This window comes from Neltuma alba, unplaced genomic scaffold (assembly GCF_004799145.2).
Source record: "Neltuma alba isolate B1F8T4 unplaced genomic scaffold, ASM479914v2 tig00012282_pilon, whole genome shotgun sequence".
Lineage (NCBI taxonomy): Eukaryota > Viridiplantae > Streptophyta > Magnoliopsida > Fabales > Fabaceae > Neltuma > Neltuma alba.
This window is the reverse complement of record NW_021636803.1, coordinates 58172-77929: the sequence shown is the minus strand read 5'-3', so window position 1 is coordinate 77929 and position 19758 is coordinate 58172. Positions and strand designations below refer to the sequence as shown.

General features: G+C 32.9%; 1 protein-coding gene across 1 annotated transcript; it reads right to left on the bottom strand.

The window, feature by feature from the left end:
- Positions 1-8634: 8634 nt before the first annotated feature.
- LOC114725828 (alpha-xylosidase 1-like) lies at positions 8635-13400 on the bottom strand. The gene is given in 4 exon segments (XM_028912400.1): positions 8635-10848; positions 12187-12869; positions 13222-13297; positions 13300-13400. Coding segments are annotated over 4 exon segments (2730 nt in total). The 5' UTR covers positions 13394-13400; the 3' UTR covers positions 8635-8971.
- Between the last annotated feature and the right edge of the window lie 6358 nt (positions 13401-19758).

Here is a 19758-nt window from a genome sequence, read left to right as displayed (position 1 = left end):
GACCACTTAGCATGTGGTCAACAAATAAGAGTGAGATTCGTTTTGTTCTTGTGGTTGTTTCATGTTTGGTTGGGATCTTTATAATTTTTCTGCTTTTTATTTGTTCTTAGGTTTTGCAATTACTTATTCTAAAAAATAAGCTGCTGAAGCCTTCTTATCGTATATCATTTTATTTAGTTAACAATAAAAATTATCTTTCATTTAAAAATCAAGAGTGAGAAGGTGTCCTATAAATTATATAACTTTCTTATTATTTTCAAAGTGCACAGATTTTCAGTTCTTAGGTTCAAAATCTTTCAAAAAAAAAAAAAGAAGATAAGTAATGATAGTTAAAGTACATCTAACATGGTAAAATTTATTTGGGTTGAAAAGTACCCGCAGGTCTTTCAAAATAGGAAAAAAAACTCTCATCTTTGACAAATGTAGCAATTTTGACTATTTGCAGAGAGGTTAAGAAAACACGTTGAATGTTAATGGTGATGAAAGTTTTGTTGTGTTAAAATGTTTGACATAATAGTTTTACCAAAAAAAAAAAACAGAGAGAGTTTTAAATACTGAAAAGATACGAGAGAAATTTTAAATTATATTTTTTAATAAAGATAAAATAAAAGGAGAGAAAATAGATGGTAAATGTTGATGGCGATGAAAGTTTCACTCCAGTTTTACGATGTCAAATGCTCATTAGTGTATATTTTGTGGGTAATTTTAATATTTTAACCCCTTTTTATATTATATGTTGAAAATAGAACATTAGGATAGAGGAGTAGAAGAAAAAGAATGTGAACGTGAGGAGTCAGGCGGTGTTTGGTAATTTTCAAGTCATGGTTTCAGAAGTATTTTTTTATAAAACGAGATAAATTTCTCTATATATTTACTTCGTAAACGATAAAAACATTTCTGAAACTATAGTTTGGTTTCTATCCAAACACCTCATTAATGTCTTTTAAGTTAAGAGAACTGTAATAAAATAAAATGGGGAGAGTATCGTGCGCACGTACAGACACATCGCGTGCGACGCTTTAAAAATTGGGTAGTGTCAGAGACACTAATAACTATTAATCTTATTAAAATTTAATTGTTATTTATAAAAAAATGGGAAGATAAATTTAGGTGGTTAAATTAAATACAAGGAAGCGAACTGGAATTTTCTATGGGGAGCAGTGTCTGGCACGTGACTGTAAGGGCATGGGAGACCGTGCTGAGTCGCGCAGCGCAACTTGCCCCTGGTCGTCCCTCACTAATTAATTCTCCCTTCACCCCAAAAAACAACCAGTGTTGCACTGTCACTCTTTTTCCTTTTGGAGTTTAATAAAATTTTAAATTAAAATTACTTAAATTTATTTTTTAAAAAAATAAAACTACTTATTAAATTTTAAAATCACATATGAGTGGTTTCACTTATTTTGACACGCCAAAATCATTCCAAAAATACTACTGGCCGATATCTTTATAAGAATGATCAGCATTATTTCTTTGTCATTTATTCATCTCTCCATCACCTCTCTCTGTCACGCCTTTTTTTTTCTCATGATTTTATTTGTTTTCATAAATTTTTTTCCCCTCTTCATCCTTCTTAAATCAGACTATTTCTAAGGAAAAACTTCTGACTTTTATATACTTATTGTTTTCAAACAATTTTAATTAACCTTTTAATGTACGTGATTTTATCATATGTTTTTACCAAAAAGAAGAGACAAAGTATCATTTTATACAAATAACTATTTCTCCGGTCCTTAATATAATTTATACAAATAATTATTTCTCCGGTTCTTAATATAAGATCTATTTAACTAATTTGATTAGATTTAAAAACTTAGATAAGTTAATTAATTATAAGAAATATGACATGTTTTTTCTAAAACATCATAATCATCTTTCCTCTCATATTTATTTGATTATGTTTGAAAAAGTATCTATAGGGGTAATTTAAGAAAAATTGATAAATATGAAAAAATGAGTTTTATATTTAGGACTAAAATTAACTTAATAATTAGGTCTTATATTAAGAATCAGAAGAGTAACTTGTTAACGATTTTGTTGTTTTTAATGTTTGTAGATTAATTATCTGACTCTTATGTGTATACGTGTAAAAGACTGGAAGGGAGCTAAGCAGGTGTGGTGATTTGGAGTTTGAAAGTAGTTAAATTCTGGGGCCGAGGCTGATTAGAGTGGTATCCTATGGGAGAATATAAAGCAATAAAGAGAAAGGAGGAAGGTGAGGCGCTGCTAAATGCGCGTAGCTGCCATGTCGCTGTAGGCTGTATGCCTCCCAACGGTTCATATTCATAATTCATGCACCCTAATGATGAGCATCTCTCTTGGTCTCATGACTTTTGAGCGTTACGCACTTCAATCCATCCACCACGCCTTTCTTGCCACCTCAACCCCCCCCCCAAAATTTTTTCCGTACCTGTATCAGGTTTTCGCAGTGAAACTCAAGGGGTGTTTGGCAAAACCAAAACCTAGGTTCCAGAATCACTTTTCTGCAAAACGAGTTAACCTCCTCCACATATTTACTTCGTAATCCGTAAAAGCAATTCTGAAATCATGGTTTGGTTTCTATCCAAACACCCCTTCAGTTAGTATAGTACTACTACTCTCAATACTTATTGTAAGATCTACTTCATTAATTTAAAAAAATTATTTAGTTATTTATAATAAGTATGTATCATATTTTTTTAAATATCTTTACTAATCATTTAATAGAACCTTGCAACTACCACAGAAACTATTTTGAAAAATAAATAAATAAATATGAAAGACAAAGTGGATTAGGGTCTTATATTTATTTGGGAGTGGTATGAGAGATAGTTGACTAATTTGAGTAAATTAAAAAATCAGTTAAGATAGTTATTTGTAATAAATAAATGTTGCCTTTCTTATAGTATCCTTCCTAATCATATACTACCTCCAGTCTTTAATATAAGAGCTAGTTGACTAATTTGATTAGATTAAAAAAGTTTGTTAAGCTAATTATTTGTGATAAATATATGTTGTCTTTCTTAAAATGCCCTTCCTCATTATGTGTATTAACTAAAATTACTATTGGATGAAACATTTAATATGAGCAACTACTACAAAGACCATCTAAAAAAAAAGATAAATATAAGAGACAAAGTGGACTGGGGTTTTATATTTAAAACTAAATTACAAGTCAACTTAGCTATTATATTAAGAATAAGATGTAATATAATTTATGTTTGAATGCGTTTATATAAAAAATCAATTTAAATACATACTTGAGTTTTGTATGCCCAAAAGCTCCAAAATTTGGGTCTAACTTAATTTTTTTAAAAAATATTCATTTGACTCCAACGCTAATTTAAATATATATATATATGTATATATATTTTAGCTCCAAATGACTGATAGGCTTTTAAACGATATTTGAATGCATTTTGAGATCACCCAACCTCTATCCAAATAAGCCCGTGGTATCTCTTGCAACAATCAATTTATAACAGTGGGAAGAGTTAACACGTGATGAATAAATATTTGAATTTTTGTTATGATAAGTTACATTTAGTATTTAATAATATTTTGAATAAAATTGCCTCTTATAAAATTTATGGGAAAAAAACATTTAGAATACATAATGATAGTAAGAGTGTGAAGAAAAAAACACGTAAGGACAAGCTGAAAAAGAACTGTACAAGAAGCCAAAAAAACAATGTTGCTTTGTGCTTTGTGATTTGGCATACAAGATGCCGCGTCAATCTGACGTGTCCTTCCGGGATATGCATTAAGGCGTTATCACATTGCGCCTGAATCTTGCGCCTTTTTACGCATTCATAAATCATTCTCATTCTTTTTTCTTTTTTTCTTTTTACTTTTGCAAAATTATATTGAAAGGCTCATAAATAACTTTCTTTGACAATTGTTTTTATATTCTTACATAAAACTAGGCGACTGATCTCTAGCGTAGATATGGTATCCGCACAGGATCCAGGTCCGCAGGAAGGAACCTGAAAAATAAAAAATAATATTAGATATTGACAATAATTTATCTTATTACGGTTTTTATGTTTTATGTTATGGTGTGATATGATCACAGGAAGGTTCAAATATCTTGTCACTGCTCAGAAAGTGACTTAGGTGGAAGATATTGGTCGGTCCCGCACTAAAAAGGAGTTCACCAACCCTAATTAATGAGCGACACGGCGGAGGTATTTTTTTCATAAATAAATGAAAAAAATAATATAAAAAGGGGAGACGATGGGAAGTCACGTGAGACGTGGGGGGGTCCGGATCCTCGGTCACATGCATGGGCATTTACTCAGGCGCAGCAGTATGTGGGGCCCATCCCAGCCTGGCACTTCGCCGCCGTGGACCCACCCTCCCCCCCAATTCGCGCCAAAATTCCCTCCCTTCTGCCGCTTTCCTAGAAACCCCCTCCCCTCCCCTCGCCTTTGTCCCGCTATCCGCATTCTTATAAAATAATAAATAATAGACGGTTAAGATACAAATATATTTATAAACTTACAATAAATGTGCACTTATCACCATAAATAGATATTGAGATGAAAAAATGTCTATGAAAATTTTAAAAATTTATGAAAATGCCAAGGCCACTAAAAAAGTGTTTGGATAAAAATCAAACTATAATTTTAAAAGTACTTTTACAATTTATTAAGTAAATATGTAGAAGAGTTTGCCTCGTTTTATAGAAAAATGCTTCTTATAAACACTTTTAAAGGCTGCCAAATACCTCCTAACTATTGTAGCAATGACCATTTGTTTGACCAAGAATAATGACATCAACGTTGATGTGGCTTAGAGAGCATAATAAAGAAAAGTGAATATGCAAATATATTTATAAACTTATATCAAATGTGCCCATTGGTGTGCAAAATATATATATATATATATATATATATAACTTTCAAATAATTGTGAAAATATCACGACCATTAACTATCATAATATTGGCTATTTGTTTGACTAAGGATGATAACATGGTCGATAATGTGGCTTAGAAAGTGATTAAAAAGAGTGAAGGCACAAATATATTTATAAACTTTTGTCAAAATATGTGCCTAATACTGTAAACAAATTTTAAGTGCAGAAACACTTACAGTCATTTTAAAAAAAAAAAACCCAAAATACTACAGTTGTTTGATTCTTTAAAGACAACTTCTCATCTAAACTTTTGACTGAGTAAGGTGACATGGACACTAAATTAGCGTCTCAATCTTCCTTCTTCAAATGTAATTTTTTCTTTCTTGGATACAATTGTGTTTCAATCCCCCTCAAAGAGAAAATGACAAGCTAGAGCTTTCCATGGCGCTTATTCATTTTATCTCTCTCACTTGTTTTAAGAAGAACAATGCAACTCTCTCAACTCCACTCCGGTCTTCATTAATGAGCAACTAGATGAGAGTAACTAAGAGAGAGTAATATTGCTCTTCTTAATAAAAGAAGACTGAACAAACGAAATGAATGAATAAATTTTGTGGAGAATTTCAGCTTATCTTCTCTTCAATGAAAGTGCATTAGGTAGAAGAGAATGTCATTGGGATCAGAAGGAGACTGAAATGTGATCGTCTAAGAGTTGCACTTGAAGGAAGGAGACTGAACTGCTATCCTAGTATCTATGTTATCTTATTTAGTCAAAAGTTTGAATTAGAAAATCAATTTTGATGAATTAAATGACTATAGTATATTAGGGTTTTCTTTTTAGAATGATCATGGATATTTTTGCACCCAATCTTTGTTTCACACATTTGAAAAAAGTTCATAAGTGTATCTGCACTGTTATTCTTTTTCAACAAACCCTTTAAGCCACATCTATGTCAGCATCTTCAATCAAACAAACGGTCAACGTTATTTATAACAATCAGTATTTATTTCACCTAAAATTTGTTTATGGTGCCAAACACACATTTAGCATAAAATTTATAGGTACATCTGCACCTTAACCTAATAATAAATATTCTATTTCAAGCTATAAGTTTTTTTTCTTTTAATATTATGTTAAAAGGTTTTGTAATGTGTAGTTGATGAGTTTTTCTTTAAAAAAAAAATACTCCTTATTTAGTATTATAATTAAAAACATTTTTTTTTAAATTTAGACATCCTATTAAGTAAATATGAAAAGAATGCGTAATTTACATGTTATCAACTATTCGAGAGCGTGAATTAGTTAAAAAAGTGTCTTCTAAATAAATGGAGGGGAAAACGCACACTATACGTAAGTTTGTAAACTAAATTATAGATTTTGGCCAAAAAAAATTTTAATTACAGATATTACGACTTAGATATAATTTCACGAGGTAATAACTTGTACATTCCTTCTATCATAATATTAAACCTAATTGGCGAATTGTCTTTTATGTCATACCCTTTTCATATGGTGATTAATTTTTTTCAAATTAATCCTATTAATATTTTTTATAAAAATAATCAAGTATGAGAGAGGGAGAAAGAATTAAGGAAGCTACTTGTGGTGTTGTAGAGAAAAAATATTATATTAACTAATTTAACTAATATCTTTAATCTACTCAAATTAGTTAATTAAGTCTTATATTAAATAATAGAGGAGTATAATTTCATGTAGCATAGAAGAAATACTAAAATTTTTAGAAATTCAGAGACATCATCGCTTAATTTATAAAATATTTTCCATGCATAGCAAAAAGTCTCCTAATTTTTTTGATAAAAAATATGCATTTTTCACAAGCATTATTAATTTTAGAGGCAAGGAACGCAAGCTAAATGACTTTGCTGCTATAGTTACATCGAATATTTTCAAATGGTCCATATTAAATTTATGATAATTTGTTGTGCTTCCTACAAAGTAATTTTAACCTTTTGTATTTTTTCTCTGTAAAGAAAAGCGAAAATACGACTGTTATTTTTGGACTGAGGAAGGCGATAGGAGAGCCTAAGCATGAATTAAGACACTCAAGTGACTTAAAAACAAATATGTTTGATGCTGATAGAAGAAAAAACGCATGTTTGAAAATCGCACAATCTTGTGTCAGATGAGTTTCAACTTGATTTATGTTTTCCAAATTCAGCTTGATAAATGTATATTACTTGATAATAGAATTAGAAAAATGGGTATTATTGTAAGGTTGGACAAATAAACTAATTTTATAACAATAAGCACCTATGGGGCCCAAACTCTACGTTGGGCTTGACAAAAACGACCCTGATGTTATTAATTAGTGAGTTGTTCATTCTTTTACATTGAAAATATTAATGTATCAATATAGCAAAGTATAACAAAACAAATACATAACTTCCCGCCATTAACCCTATGTTTGGTATAAGAAAAGTAAAAAAGTTTTAATAAGCTCAATTTAAAAAATTAAAAATGTAGAGTTTTAAGATTTTAATAAAGAGAAGATGTAAGATAAAGAATAATAAAATGTAAGGATTTTTTAAACCAAATTTATTAAAATTTTTCCAAATCAAATTTATTAAAATTTTTCCTTCCCTGTCCTCCCTTTTCTTTCATACCAAACAGAATCTAAGTAATATGATTCATTTCTTACGGACTCAGACTCTACAGTACATAGTATAATAGAAAGGAAAAATTATTTTCTTAGTTTTGTAACTTTTAACTCGGTTAAAACTCAATCTCTCAACTATTACTCGGTACAACTTAGTTCTTGGACTTTTTTCCTTATCTTTTCATTTTTCATACTATTATCCTTATCATGTATAATTCAGTCCTATGTGGCAAACCATTCTTCAAATTGCTTCCACCAAAGCTCAATCTGGATTTTTTTAATAATATTTAAATAAAAGCAGAAATATAGTTACTGTCATCTGTTTCAGGCAAAAAAAAAAAAAAGAAAGTTAAATTATACATCTGGCAAACTGGATTCTTTTGGTCAAGCTTAGGGCTTGAGCTTTCTCAATGACCAGCCTTTCAAAAATAGTTTTGTTTTTGTAATTTAAAGTATTCTTAATTCACTTCGAGCCCAGGACGAATCTCCGCTAGATAGGGAGGTTTAAATCCTAACAAGTACATTTTTCAGGAGTTTTTCAAAATTATTGATTTTTAATATTAAGAATTAGTGATATTGTTGAGCTTCCTATGCTTTGTTTGGACTCTGCCCCATGCTCATGACAAAAACCGAAAGAATAGTTATACTCTTAACTGTATAAATTGAAATCAGGCCTTTTGTTGCTGTCTACAACAGCCCCCGGTAAATCTGAACGGCTCAGATTTTTCATACACTAAACTTACTTTTACATCAAAAGATGCAAACCTCTCCAGCATTGTCAACCGTTTAAAAAAAAAAAGATTGATAACTAAAATAAAATATAAATAAAAAAATCTCAATCATTTAAATTTGAATTTGCTATTAATGATTGTGGATAGATGTTAGCAAATATAACGTTGGCTAGATTTAAACTTGTTTGAAATGATTTGTACGTAACTTTTTAATCATAATTTTACAGAATATGATGTAGGTATACGAGGAGTTTTATTTTGATTTACATGAAACAAGTTTATAATCATAATTCCAAACAAAGCCTTAGAAACATAACAACCGAATGTACTTGTGATTCCATAGAACAGAAGCACAAGCCACATATGTTCATAATCACACTACAATCAAGCATTGATATCATTTTCTCTCTTTCTTTTTTTTGAAAAATAAGTATTGATATTTTTTATACTACCATAATACTACCTCCAATCATTTTTATAAGACTCCGTTTGTAATACAATATTTCTTAAAATGGATTGGAGAACACTAAGTCAGCGGTAGAAAATCATTTTAATGGGTGAAATTTTTAATTCGAGAGCTTCCAAGATTCACCACTACTCAGCACAGACATACAACACAAGCTCACAGACCTGGGCTTTGTTTACATGGAAAAGGACGAGCGCAATTCTTGGCTTATCTCCCCTCCATCAACAATGCTAATAACTTGAAAAAAGCACAGAAGAAAATGTCACACTGTCCTAATTAAAGATTCCAAATCCCACAAGACAACGTATCTATGTGTCTCAATGAGAAACCCCCATTTTCCAGGTCATTGCAAAATTTTTACCCACAGGGATTTTCAAGCCATTAACATCCACCATTGTTGCCTTTTGCTCATAATCTTCTTGTCCCGTTGGCGAATACTTCTGTTCCGATGTACGAACCTCCATATTAGATGTGCCCAACAAAGGTATACCATCAACTTCAAGTGACGATGGTGCAGCACTTCCTTCTAATCCCAATACAGATATCTTCTCAATAATCCAGCCTTTGTCCAAAGCAAACTTTCCTTCTTGGACTTGTGACCAAATCTTCACACTTCCCTGTTTCAAACTTGCATAGAAATCAACGTATGTAGAATAGCCATTTCCAAGCTTCATTTCTGGCAACTCATCATCATCAAGGTAAAGGTTTCCTTGAGCCTCTCCTTCAGTGGCACCGGCCGGGAAGGTCACCATGAGCGTGAATGGTGTCATTCTTGCTTCCTTGGAAAGCAATCCTCCCCGTTGCATAGGGAGAATGATGTTCTGATACAGATGGACATTGACCACATGCAGCGGTGCATCAAGGTTGACATTGACTCCATTCTTTGATGTAATGAATGATGTTGGGTCAGAGAAACTGTACCAGGTGCCAGGTGGGAAGAGGGCATTCACTTGTGTTTTTCCCTGCTCCAGCACCGGAGAGATCATAAGACCCTTCCCTAGCAAGAACTGTGTGCTGGTGCCATAACATGCGGTGTAGCTTGGAAATGAGAAGAACAATGGCCTGGCTATCGGGGCTCCACTCATATGAGCCTCATAGTTCAACGTGTAGAGGTAAGGGAGGAGCTTATATCTCATACCCAAGGCATTGCGAGCAGACTCAGCAACTGATTCCCATTGGTAAAGCTCTTGTCTTGGGGAGTAGTAATTTGCATGGTCCCTTGAGAATGGGTAGAAAGCACCGACTTCAATCCACCGGTTGCAGAGCTCTTCAGTTGGTGCTGGGTAGAAGCCGCATATATCTGAACCAACCATTGGAACCCCAAAAATGCCAAAATTGAGCATTGTAGATATGGAGTACCTTAAGTCCTCCCACGTGCCCTTGTTGTCACCAGTCCAATGAGCAGAATATTTGCCTGAACCAACATAAGTGGACCGGGACAGGATAAAAGGTCGCTTTCCCTGAAGCCCTTGAAGGCCCTTATGCGTTGCAACTGATTGGGAGAAACCATAAATACTGTGAGCATCATACTCCAAAACACCATTGTAGTGGACTGCACTAGTGGCTATGGTTTTGTAGCCTATGGGAGCTTGTATTCCTGAAGCATTTATCTTGTAGGGTGGTTCATCCCATCTTGTCTTCGTAATGTTTTTGCAATCTAGGCAACAGATCCATCCAGGTCCGGTTCCAGTGGGGCACTGCTTGCCCTTGGGAATTGTGCACTTTCCTGAACAGAAGTTTGAAACTTCATTCATGTCGATCCACAGGCCATCAACAGGAAGTAGTTCATGGAATCTGCGGATCTCATCAACCCACCAAGAAACTGTTTTGGGGTTGAGAAAGTCAGGAAAATATACTGCCCCAGGCCAAACTTGGGCCATGAAGGGTTCACCATCATACTTGATAAAAACATCATTAGCCATGCCCCTCTGGTAGACACCATAACTGGCATTGACAGCGATTCCCGGATCAATAATGACAATGTAATGCATACCAATGCGGTGTATTTTGTCTAGGAATGCTAAAAGCTTTGGACGAGGGTAGTTGGTAGGGTTAACTGTGAAGTCCTTTTTCCCATCCATGTGATCATCATCATTCCAGATCACATCAAGTGGGATTTGAGCCTTCTTGTAACTATCAACAACATCTTCTATAACGGATAGGTTATGGTAACCCCATCTGCATTGGTGGAATCCTGCAATACCAAATCAGTAGGAATATTAGATTAATACTTCATTCAAATTCCTGTCTCAAATCCACCACTCCTAAATCAATTGATTTACAAATCCATTCAATGTTTATGCACATGTTTCATAAATGAAATGCTCATACAATGATACAAATTATAAATCTTTCAGAAAAGCACCCCATTAGGAGGCCAAGAGTTTCAGGAACCATTCCAACATATATATGGACATATTATAATCTGATGCCATCGACTCAAAACATTCAATCGATGATTGGAATAATGGTGGAACAAAATACAGACTTTCAAAGCAATGCCAGAGTAAATCTCCAAGCATAATATGTCATTATTTTCGCCCAAAGCATTTACCAGATTAAATCTACAAATCCCATATTGAATTAAAATGAAACTTGAGACCACATGACTTCCTCTGTCTCGCTCATTTCACCCTTCCCTCCTCACTAAAGTTTTTCTAATTGCATTTAGGTTAGATCAGTCAGCATGAAGAAACTTGTCTTTAGGAGGAGAAGCACATCTTCCACAAGGTTGGTTTGCATGTACTAAAAAAACAAAAGGACAATGATACACTAAGTGCGTGAAATGATAGTCTTTTTTAAAATAAAAAATAAAAAAATCAAGGACCCACATATAGCATTATATAAGAAAGTCACAACGGCCAAATTTCCGGTCTTATAAAAGTTTAGCGGAAAAGATGAATCTTTTTCATTCGGCAAAGATAAACCTCCAACTTTATGTGTGAACCTACTTTACACGTGGACCCGAAAGGTAATAAATTACTGAACCAAAAAAAAATAACACATTTTATTTTAGACCTAAAAAAGCTATACCAAGATATGTATTAGTCCAGCACACTAACATTAATTGCAAACCAGAAAGGTGACAGACCACCAACCTAAATTATAAAAGTAACCACAACATACCTATTAAAAATAAAATAAAATAAACCATACATCATACAAAACCAAAAGCAGCTTGAAATATCTTCCAACACCATGACTGATTGCATTCTCACGTGCATTTCACCGCTAACATGTTACTAAGCTAAAAGCGAGAATGCCCATCATCCATAAGATGCAATCACCTCATCGACTTAAAACATTAGCTAAACACCCCCCCAAAAAAAAAAAAAACCAAAGAATAAATTCTGAGGCAAGGATTATTGATAAGACATGCATAAACTTGCCCAAAGAGTTCGATTTCATCAACTTATAACTAGTCCATCTATAACCCTCATATCTGATCCAGATCAAGAACATTAAACATCAGTCAATGAATACTAGGTGGAATGGGCAATGCACAATAGATTGAAAGCAAACGGAAACATACCAAATGACCAGTAAGGCATTGGAGCTGGCCTTCCAATCAAGGAAGTGTACTGATCAACAACATTCAGAGGAGAAGGACCTGCAAAGAAGTAAAAATCGAAAACACCTCCGATAATCTTGTATGTCAGAGAAGTTCCCCGGTAAAACACATCCATCCCATTGCTATTCAGCAACAGAACAGCGTGTGCAGAAGGCTCACCACCGACATTTCTAAGATCCATGTACACCGGGTGCGATCCATACAGATCAGTATTGAGATTAATGGCTGAAATATCAGTGGTGTACAGAGTGTATGGATCGTTCGGGTAAAGTTTGATCCCGTGTGGCTGAGTGTTCTCCCCCAAGCCATACAATGACGCATCTTTGGGCAATTTGGTCGAAATTTCAAGGTACTGGTCCTTGAACACCATTGGGCCATATGCCCCTGATTCATCCGAGCTCGAATCGAACAGAATGTGTCCATTCGACTTCCTCTTCACCGCGAAGCTGAACGGATCTGCAGTGTAGCTGAAAATGAGCTCAGAACCTGAGTACTCTGAAACTGTTATAGGGTTCTTCCTTGACCTTCCAATCGTCTGCTTCAGAGCTGGTGGTTGCTCCCTCGGCAACAGATTGTACGGTACTTCCCATCTCTGCTTCTCCGCGTCGGTTATGTGTACCCTCAAACGATCCCCTGTCTCGTGCCTGAGAAAATTTTAACAATAGAACTTCATTATAACACTTGAACAAAATTTCGCCCAAATTTCGGCTTAAAATACAGTAGAAGTCATAGAGAAAAGATCATTTCCTTGCCCAACTAAGAAAGTAAGACCAAAAGAAAGAAGAGGAAAACAAGGAAAAATCTCCAACCACCGCTATCATCAGCACTTGTAATTTCTCTAAAAAAAAGATTTGAAAGCCCTTCCCTACTCAATGTCGATTATTCTATAAATCATAAACAGGATTCAGAATCTTTCAACCCAATGTCTCTTCAAAATCAAGTGCCGCTGAAAGGGAAAAACAATAGGAATTAGTGCGTGAGCTTGGTGACACTTACTTGACATAGAGCTGCAAGAGGGGGATATCAGGACCGTAGATTTTGTTCTGCTTCTTAACCTGAAGGTGACCTATGAGCCCCCATCAGGCGTCTCTTCAATGGAGATCAGGCGATACCCTTGGCCTATTTTGGTGCCCTTGGGAGAGAAGTAGCTGCTGCTCCTACTCCACATGTGAGAGAAAAAAAGAAGGAAGAGAGAACAGAGAGAAGATAAATGGGGTGAGAAGCCATAGCTCACTGTGGAGTAAGGCACTGAGGGCTGAAGAGAACCAGGCGGAGAGACGCCTGCATATATAGAAGACGGAATCACCTTTCCGCTTTTGACTGTGATTTTTCCCCCTGGTCAAAAAAACAAAACATGTTTATGGTTTTAGTGGTTTTAATTTTTCTTTGGTAAAATGTAGCTTTTAATTCCGTAATTTTATATAAAATTTCAGTTTAAACCCTCATCATCCCAAATGATCAAATAATAATTTTGACGCCAATTAATATTATTTTAAAAAGTTAAGCTTTACATATTAATTTTTGAATGTTTTGTTGATATTTAAGTTTTATTTGTGGAATAAAGTACAAAGCTCAGTTTTATAGTTGTGAGCTAGATACTTGGAGAGTAAAAGCATAGTACTTTATAAAAGTCAAAGCATAAAAATAAAATTTGATATAAAATTAGAGGTTTTAAAGTTTATTTTTACTGTTTTTGTTTCTTCACTAGCGTTTATTGTTTGAGTTTATCCTGATCTAAAATTGAAGATCACATTATGTAAAAATGTAATATTAATGAAGAGCTTTGATCATTTTTGCCATTATCTTAAGGAATTTACATTGCAGGATCTGCGTATCAACGGCGAGAGGGGAAATTAATGTAGATATTTTGGTATGGATTCTAACTGCGCTATCATATATCATATCATATATTTATGAAAGCCGATTGAGATAGAGGAACACATCAGAAGATAGGATTAAATCCTACGTAACCGTATAGTCATCAAGCTTTTTGAAAAACCAGAGCATATGCTATAAAATACTAAAATGTCTGGCCAAAAAGTAATAAATTGAACTGAATAACATGGTACCGTATTATATCTTTTTTTGGGGTTGGGGGAAAAGGAGAGGAAAAGCCTATCCTCTCTTACTCTCTTCTCATAAGCGTTTTGGTTTGTCCTGTAGGAAGAGTCCAGGAGCTGTTGTTTTGGTTTTTTAAACATTTTTATACAAATCAAAATAAAGCTACATATATTTATATCTTATAATATTATTTGTAGAGTCATAATTTGATTTACAACAGATACCCTAAAATGAACAGAGGAGGCGTGGGAGATCGCGATGTAATAGGATTACTGGAAATACATGTGAAGAGGGGCGGGACCAAGTGTGAGTGGGGCCCACATGGTCCCGCACACACGTTTCGGGGTAAAGTATGCTGGACCCACCCCCTCGCTCCTCTCAAAATTTTTCTAATGCCCCTGTCAGAGGATCTTATGCATCTCATTCTCATACGCCTCCTTGTCCTTTTTTAAAAAAAAAAAAAAATCCATATTGTAAGTGTTTTATATTTTTTTTTAATAAAAACGTAATTAACGTAAAAACATCATCATTTAATATTGACGGTGTAGAATTAGAGGATAAAAAATTATTTTATAAAATTAAGGAGGACCAATTAAAATTTTGTGTAAAATTAGAAAAAAATACCAGTGAGTGAAAAGATAATTTAGTGAAAAAAAATATGAATTAACAATTAAAATTTCTTTATAAAATAAAATATGAAGTAAAGAATGAAAGAAACATAATGGAGTAGAGAAGGGGACGAGGAAGATAAGTGGGCGGATGAGGCGTGATTCTCGGCCGTCAAATGGCGAATAGAAGACTATAAAGTGAGGAAGCAAATCCAAAGTGGGACTTTTCTTTCAGATCTAGATGGGAATCTCCACAAATTAGCCCAACTTTCTACGTCCTCTTTCCCCCTTTAATAACCTCCTACTTAATCCATAAAATCACACCATACAATTACATCTACATGTTTTAAATATAAAGACATTATGAACATGTATGAACCTGAATTGTCAAATGTGAATAATTTCTTCCTGCAAAAAAAAAAAACAAATGAGTAATTTCCTCTGGCAAATAGAGGAAAAATGTATTAGAGATAAAGAAATACTTAGGTCACGTTCAATTAAATGACAGTATTAAGTATGAGACTTGGTAATATGTGATTGGAAAAATTGATATAACGAATATAATGACTTTGATGTGAGTATTGTCCAAAGATATATACTAACTACCCTCCGGTCCTTAATATAAGACTCTATTTGATTTTTATTTTGATCCTAAATATAAAAGCCCAATCCACTTTGTCTCTTATATTTATATATTTTTTTTCCAAAATAGCCTTCTAATAATGATAGTTCTAGTCAATACACTTGATTAGCAAGGATATTTTAGGAAAAACAATGCATATATAAGACAAATAACTAACTCATTTACTTCTTTAATCTCTTCAAATTAGTCAATTGACTCTTATAATTAGGACCGGAGGTAGTATATCAGTGTTTTTAGGTTATCCTAGTACTTTCTAACATGATCTTTTTTTCTTATTATTAGATCCAAACCTGTCACCTGGGACTGGGTTATGGAATATCCATATCATTCTTCTCAATCCGATCATCAACTTCGATATATGATTTTTTTCCTGTTATTTTTTTATATATGACTCTATGATCATATTCGAATAATATCGGATTCAACTAATAAAAGCTGTCAAAATCTTCTCCATCACCGTCAATTCTATGGTCTACATTCAACGAAATTAACCGATACCCATCTACCTTTACACACGGTCTTTTTTTTTCTCATGGACAGATATAATGTAAATGTTTGTAATTTTATTTTGGATTTTAGAAATTAGAAATGTGAAGGCACTATGAGTTAAAGACTCAGAAAGCTGGCGATGATTAGTAAAACTGTATATGGATGAATCATGCCTCAGACAAACATAGGTTAATCCCGTTTTTTAACTTCGTTTCAATGAATCTTACTCCAACGACTTGATTCTACCATGGGATTCGATTTAGAAAACTGTCGGTGTCCCAAATTAATGCATTGATATTATCAATTTGGAATATATATAAAATTAGATTCGTCAGTGCTCACTAGATTGATTGGATTGGATGATAGGCAGAGGATTAATATAAGTACGGTTAATATAATTTTTAATTTTTTAATTTGTCAGATTTCAAATTACAAGTTTTTAACCTTTTAAGGTGCAAAATAATTTTTAAATTATAAGAACTAATATTTTGACCCAAAAAAATTTAAAAGATTAAAATATATTATTTAAAACTTAAGATACTAAAATCAAAATAAAAAAATAAGAATTACATTAACCCATATAAATGTAAATTTACTCAGAAAACATAAAATGAAATGAAAAAAAAAAATCCAAAGCGTGATTGATTGATTCCACCTCGTGATGCTGTCTGCAACATGTGATTTATGTATGACTTCGTACTGTGTTCTCGCCAATACTCTAATCATAAGATTACACTTGTCTTTGACCCTTGTTTCCCATATTTTAATCTTCATTATTACTATTATTAATTATATCTTAATTAATCAGTTAATCTGTGTCTTGTTTGTTTTCGGAATCTGAATTAAATACCTTTGCTTGTGGATCTCTGCCTTCCGAAGCGGTTCATCCGAATCATCCCTCCTTCACGCCCACGCATCAACGTATATATACATTGAAAACACAGATATCTAAATTAAGTAAAATTTAATAATTTTTACAAAATAAATTAAAATCTGAATACTTCAGAAGAACAAGAACACGTAGGCACAGTGTTTTCAGACTGCGAAACAGTTGCCATTCGTAGTTGTCTCTATATTTTGCAAATTCTCCATCTTCTTCCATTTTGGCTTTTTCTGATTTTTCCGTTGCCTAAAAAATTGTGAGCGCAATTATTTTTCCACCACATTTGTTTCCAATAATGTCAACACGAATGTCCCACTGATTGTTTTTTCTTTTCTTTTTTTCCCAAAATAAAATTTAGGTGAGTTCAAATATATTTAGGATTCATCAACGCCAAAATAATTCTTATTCCCCTTGTTTCAAGTTATGGCTCTTTTGAGATATCACTGCACAGATTGAAAGTATAATTAATACTGCCTCTAGTTCTATACATAATTTCAAATAACTGAATCATGTTTAATTAACTAGCAGTTAAAATTATTTAAAAATAATAAATATGTCAGAATTTTTTTAATTTTATCCTTATTTATTAAGAGAGTAAATGATAGAAGTAATAAATAAAAATAATAAAAGAGAATATATGAGAGTAATATTAATATGAGAGAGGAGCACTGAATACAATCAACTAAGACAAAGTAAAAAAAAAGTAATAAATGCTTAGACAAACTAAAATATAAAGTTTATATTTTGAACCAAATCCACTCCAAAAGTTAAGCTTTTATATAGGACCGGAGGGACTCCATAAAACTATATTTACCCAATTTATTCATGAAACTCAATATTTTGAAGTTGTTTAATGAAAAAAATAAAAAAAATTTAAATTCATCATATAAATTTATTTCTTTAAAAATTTTTATAAAATATTACATCTCTGTTTTTATATTTGAATTGTAAAATTAGAAATATATTAATCATGATTGGTCCAATTCCAACTATTGATTCTTGAACTACTTTCTTAACATGAACACACACATTGCAGTCCACAATTAATTAATTATCACAATACATTTGTGAAGTGGATTTACGTTGGAATCATAGAAAACACATCAATCATTGGTCCGAACTACTGAGATGAAATTTTCCTACTCAATCGAAGGTTTCAATTAATGAGATATTTTAGCCGAAAACAGTTTCAATTAATAAATATTCCGTAATTATAATGAAGGTCAAAATCAAATGCATTTGCAAGATTTATTATCTTTCAAGACTCTCATTTGCTGCTGAGCAAAGACCTTCCCAACAATTCAAGGTTTTCTGATGGCACATTGATGCTAAACATTTTCTCAAGTCCTTTTATTATATGCGACGTTTTTAACACTTCATGGGTATAAACTTCTTCCTATTAGGAAAATAATACCAAAAAACAACTGACCAAAAAATAATGCAAAAAAAAGGCCCTTCCAACAAGGAAATGCATTTTCATAGATTAGGAAAACATGCGGTTAATAGTCAATTTGACTAATTATAAGGGGTCATGTGTTTAAAGAAACACGTTTAATTCACCATTGGATACGCTTGGGCATGTTTCAGTGGATTGCTTTTTAGCTGGGGCAGTGGGATTTTCCATGAAATTTAAATAATGGTTTTTGCATATATTATTATAACCTTTCGTGCTCACAACGGCTTTCAAAACTTTTTGACTAATTCACATCACCAAAATTATTCTCAACCGTACGTAAACGTTGTACAAATTATTATTTAGAATGATAAATAAAAGATAATTTCCCAATGTTCCGTTGCAGCTTCTTTCTTCTTCTTCTTATTTTTTTTGGGGCAAATTTCAAGCAACAAAAACCCTTAATTTACGTAAAGATATACTATCTTCGGTTCTTAATATAAGATTTTGTTTGGTTTTTATTTTGATTTTAAATATAAGACCCCAATCCACTTTGTCTCTCATATTTATATATTTTTTCTCAAGGTAATCCTTCTAATAATTGTAGTCCTTGCCAAGATAGTTTATTAGTGAGAATATTTTAGAAAAAGCAACACTCATTTATTACAAATAACTAATTTAACTTCTTTTTTTAATCTCCTCAAATTAGTCAACTGGGTCTTATAATTAAGACCGGAGGTTGTGTGTGTGTGTGTGTGTGTGTATATAGGTTTGGAAACAGGAAAGAAGACAGTGCATACGTGAGAGGGAAGAAAGAAAATAGATTGAGTAGAACTTAGAAATGTTAAGCGGGAATCAAGCTTAATTGCGGTGACATTAATATGGAGTTTAAGTATGACACGTGAAGACAAAATCTTATTCTGGGGACTTTGTCTTGGTGATTTTCATATTTAATAGAGTTATCTCGAAGATTGTTGGTCATTTGAGATCAGATCATGTTTTATAATTTTCTTTTCAGGGAAAAAAGGGCACAGCCCAATCATGTTTTACAATTTTTGCCAAGACTTCTATTGACTAGTTCATACTTGGACGACTTCTGTTGTAGAGGATCCATGTGTGAGGATGTGTTGTGAAAGAAAAAGAGAGTAATTATTTTCTCATTCATATGACTCTAGGCAACCCACACCGACAACAAACACCACACACACACAACCCCCCCCCCCCAAAAAAAAAACATCTCCGGCTAAATTACTGATCAAAGGCCCAAATAGATGCAAAGGCCTTGTTTCAATGGGCACGGGAAATAGTAACTTTTATCCCAGCTGATGTTTTTTAAATTAAAGTTAGAATAAAGGTCAATTAGAATAATGTGATTTTTATTTTTATAGGCATTTATGAATAAAATAGTATGATGGAAGCTTGTTTGAATGATATCCTGAAAAGTCAGTTTTAGAAT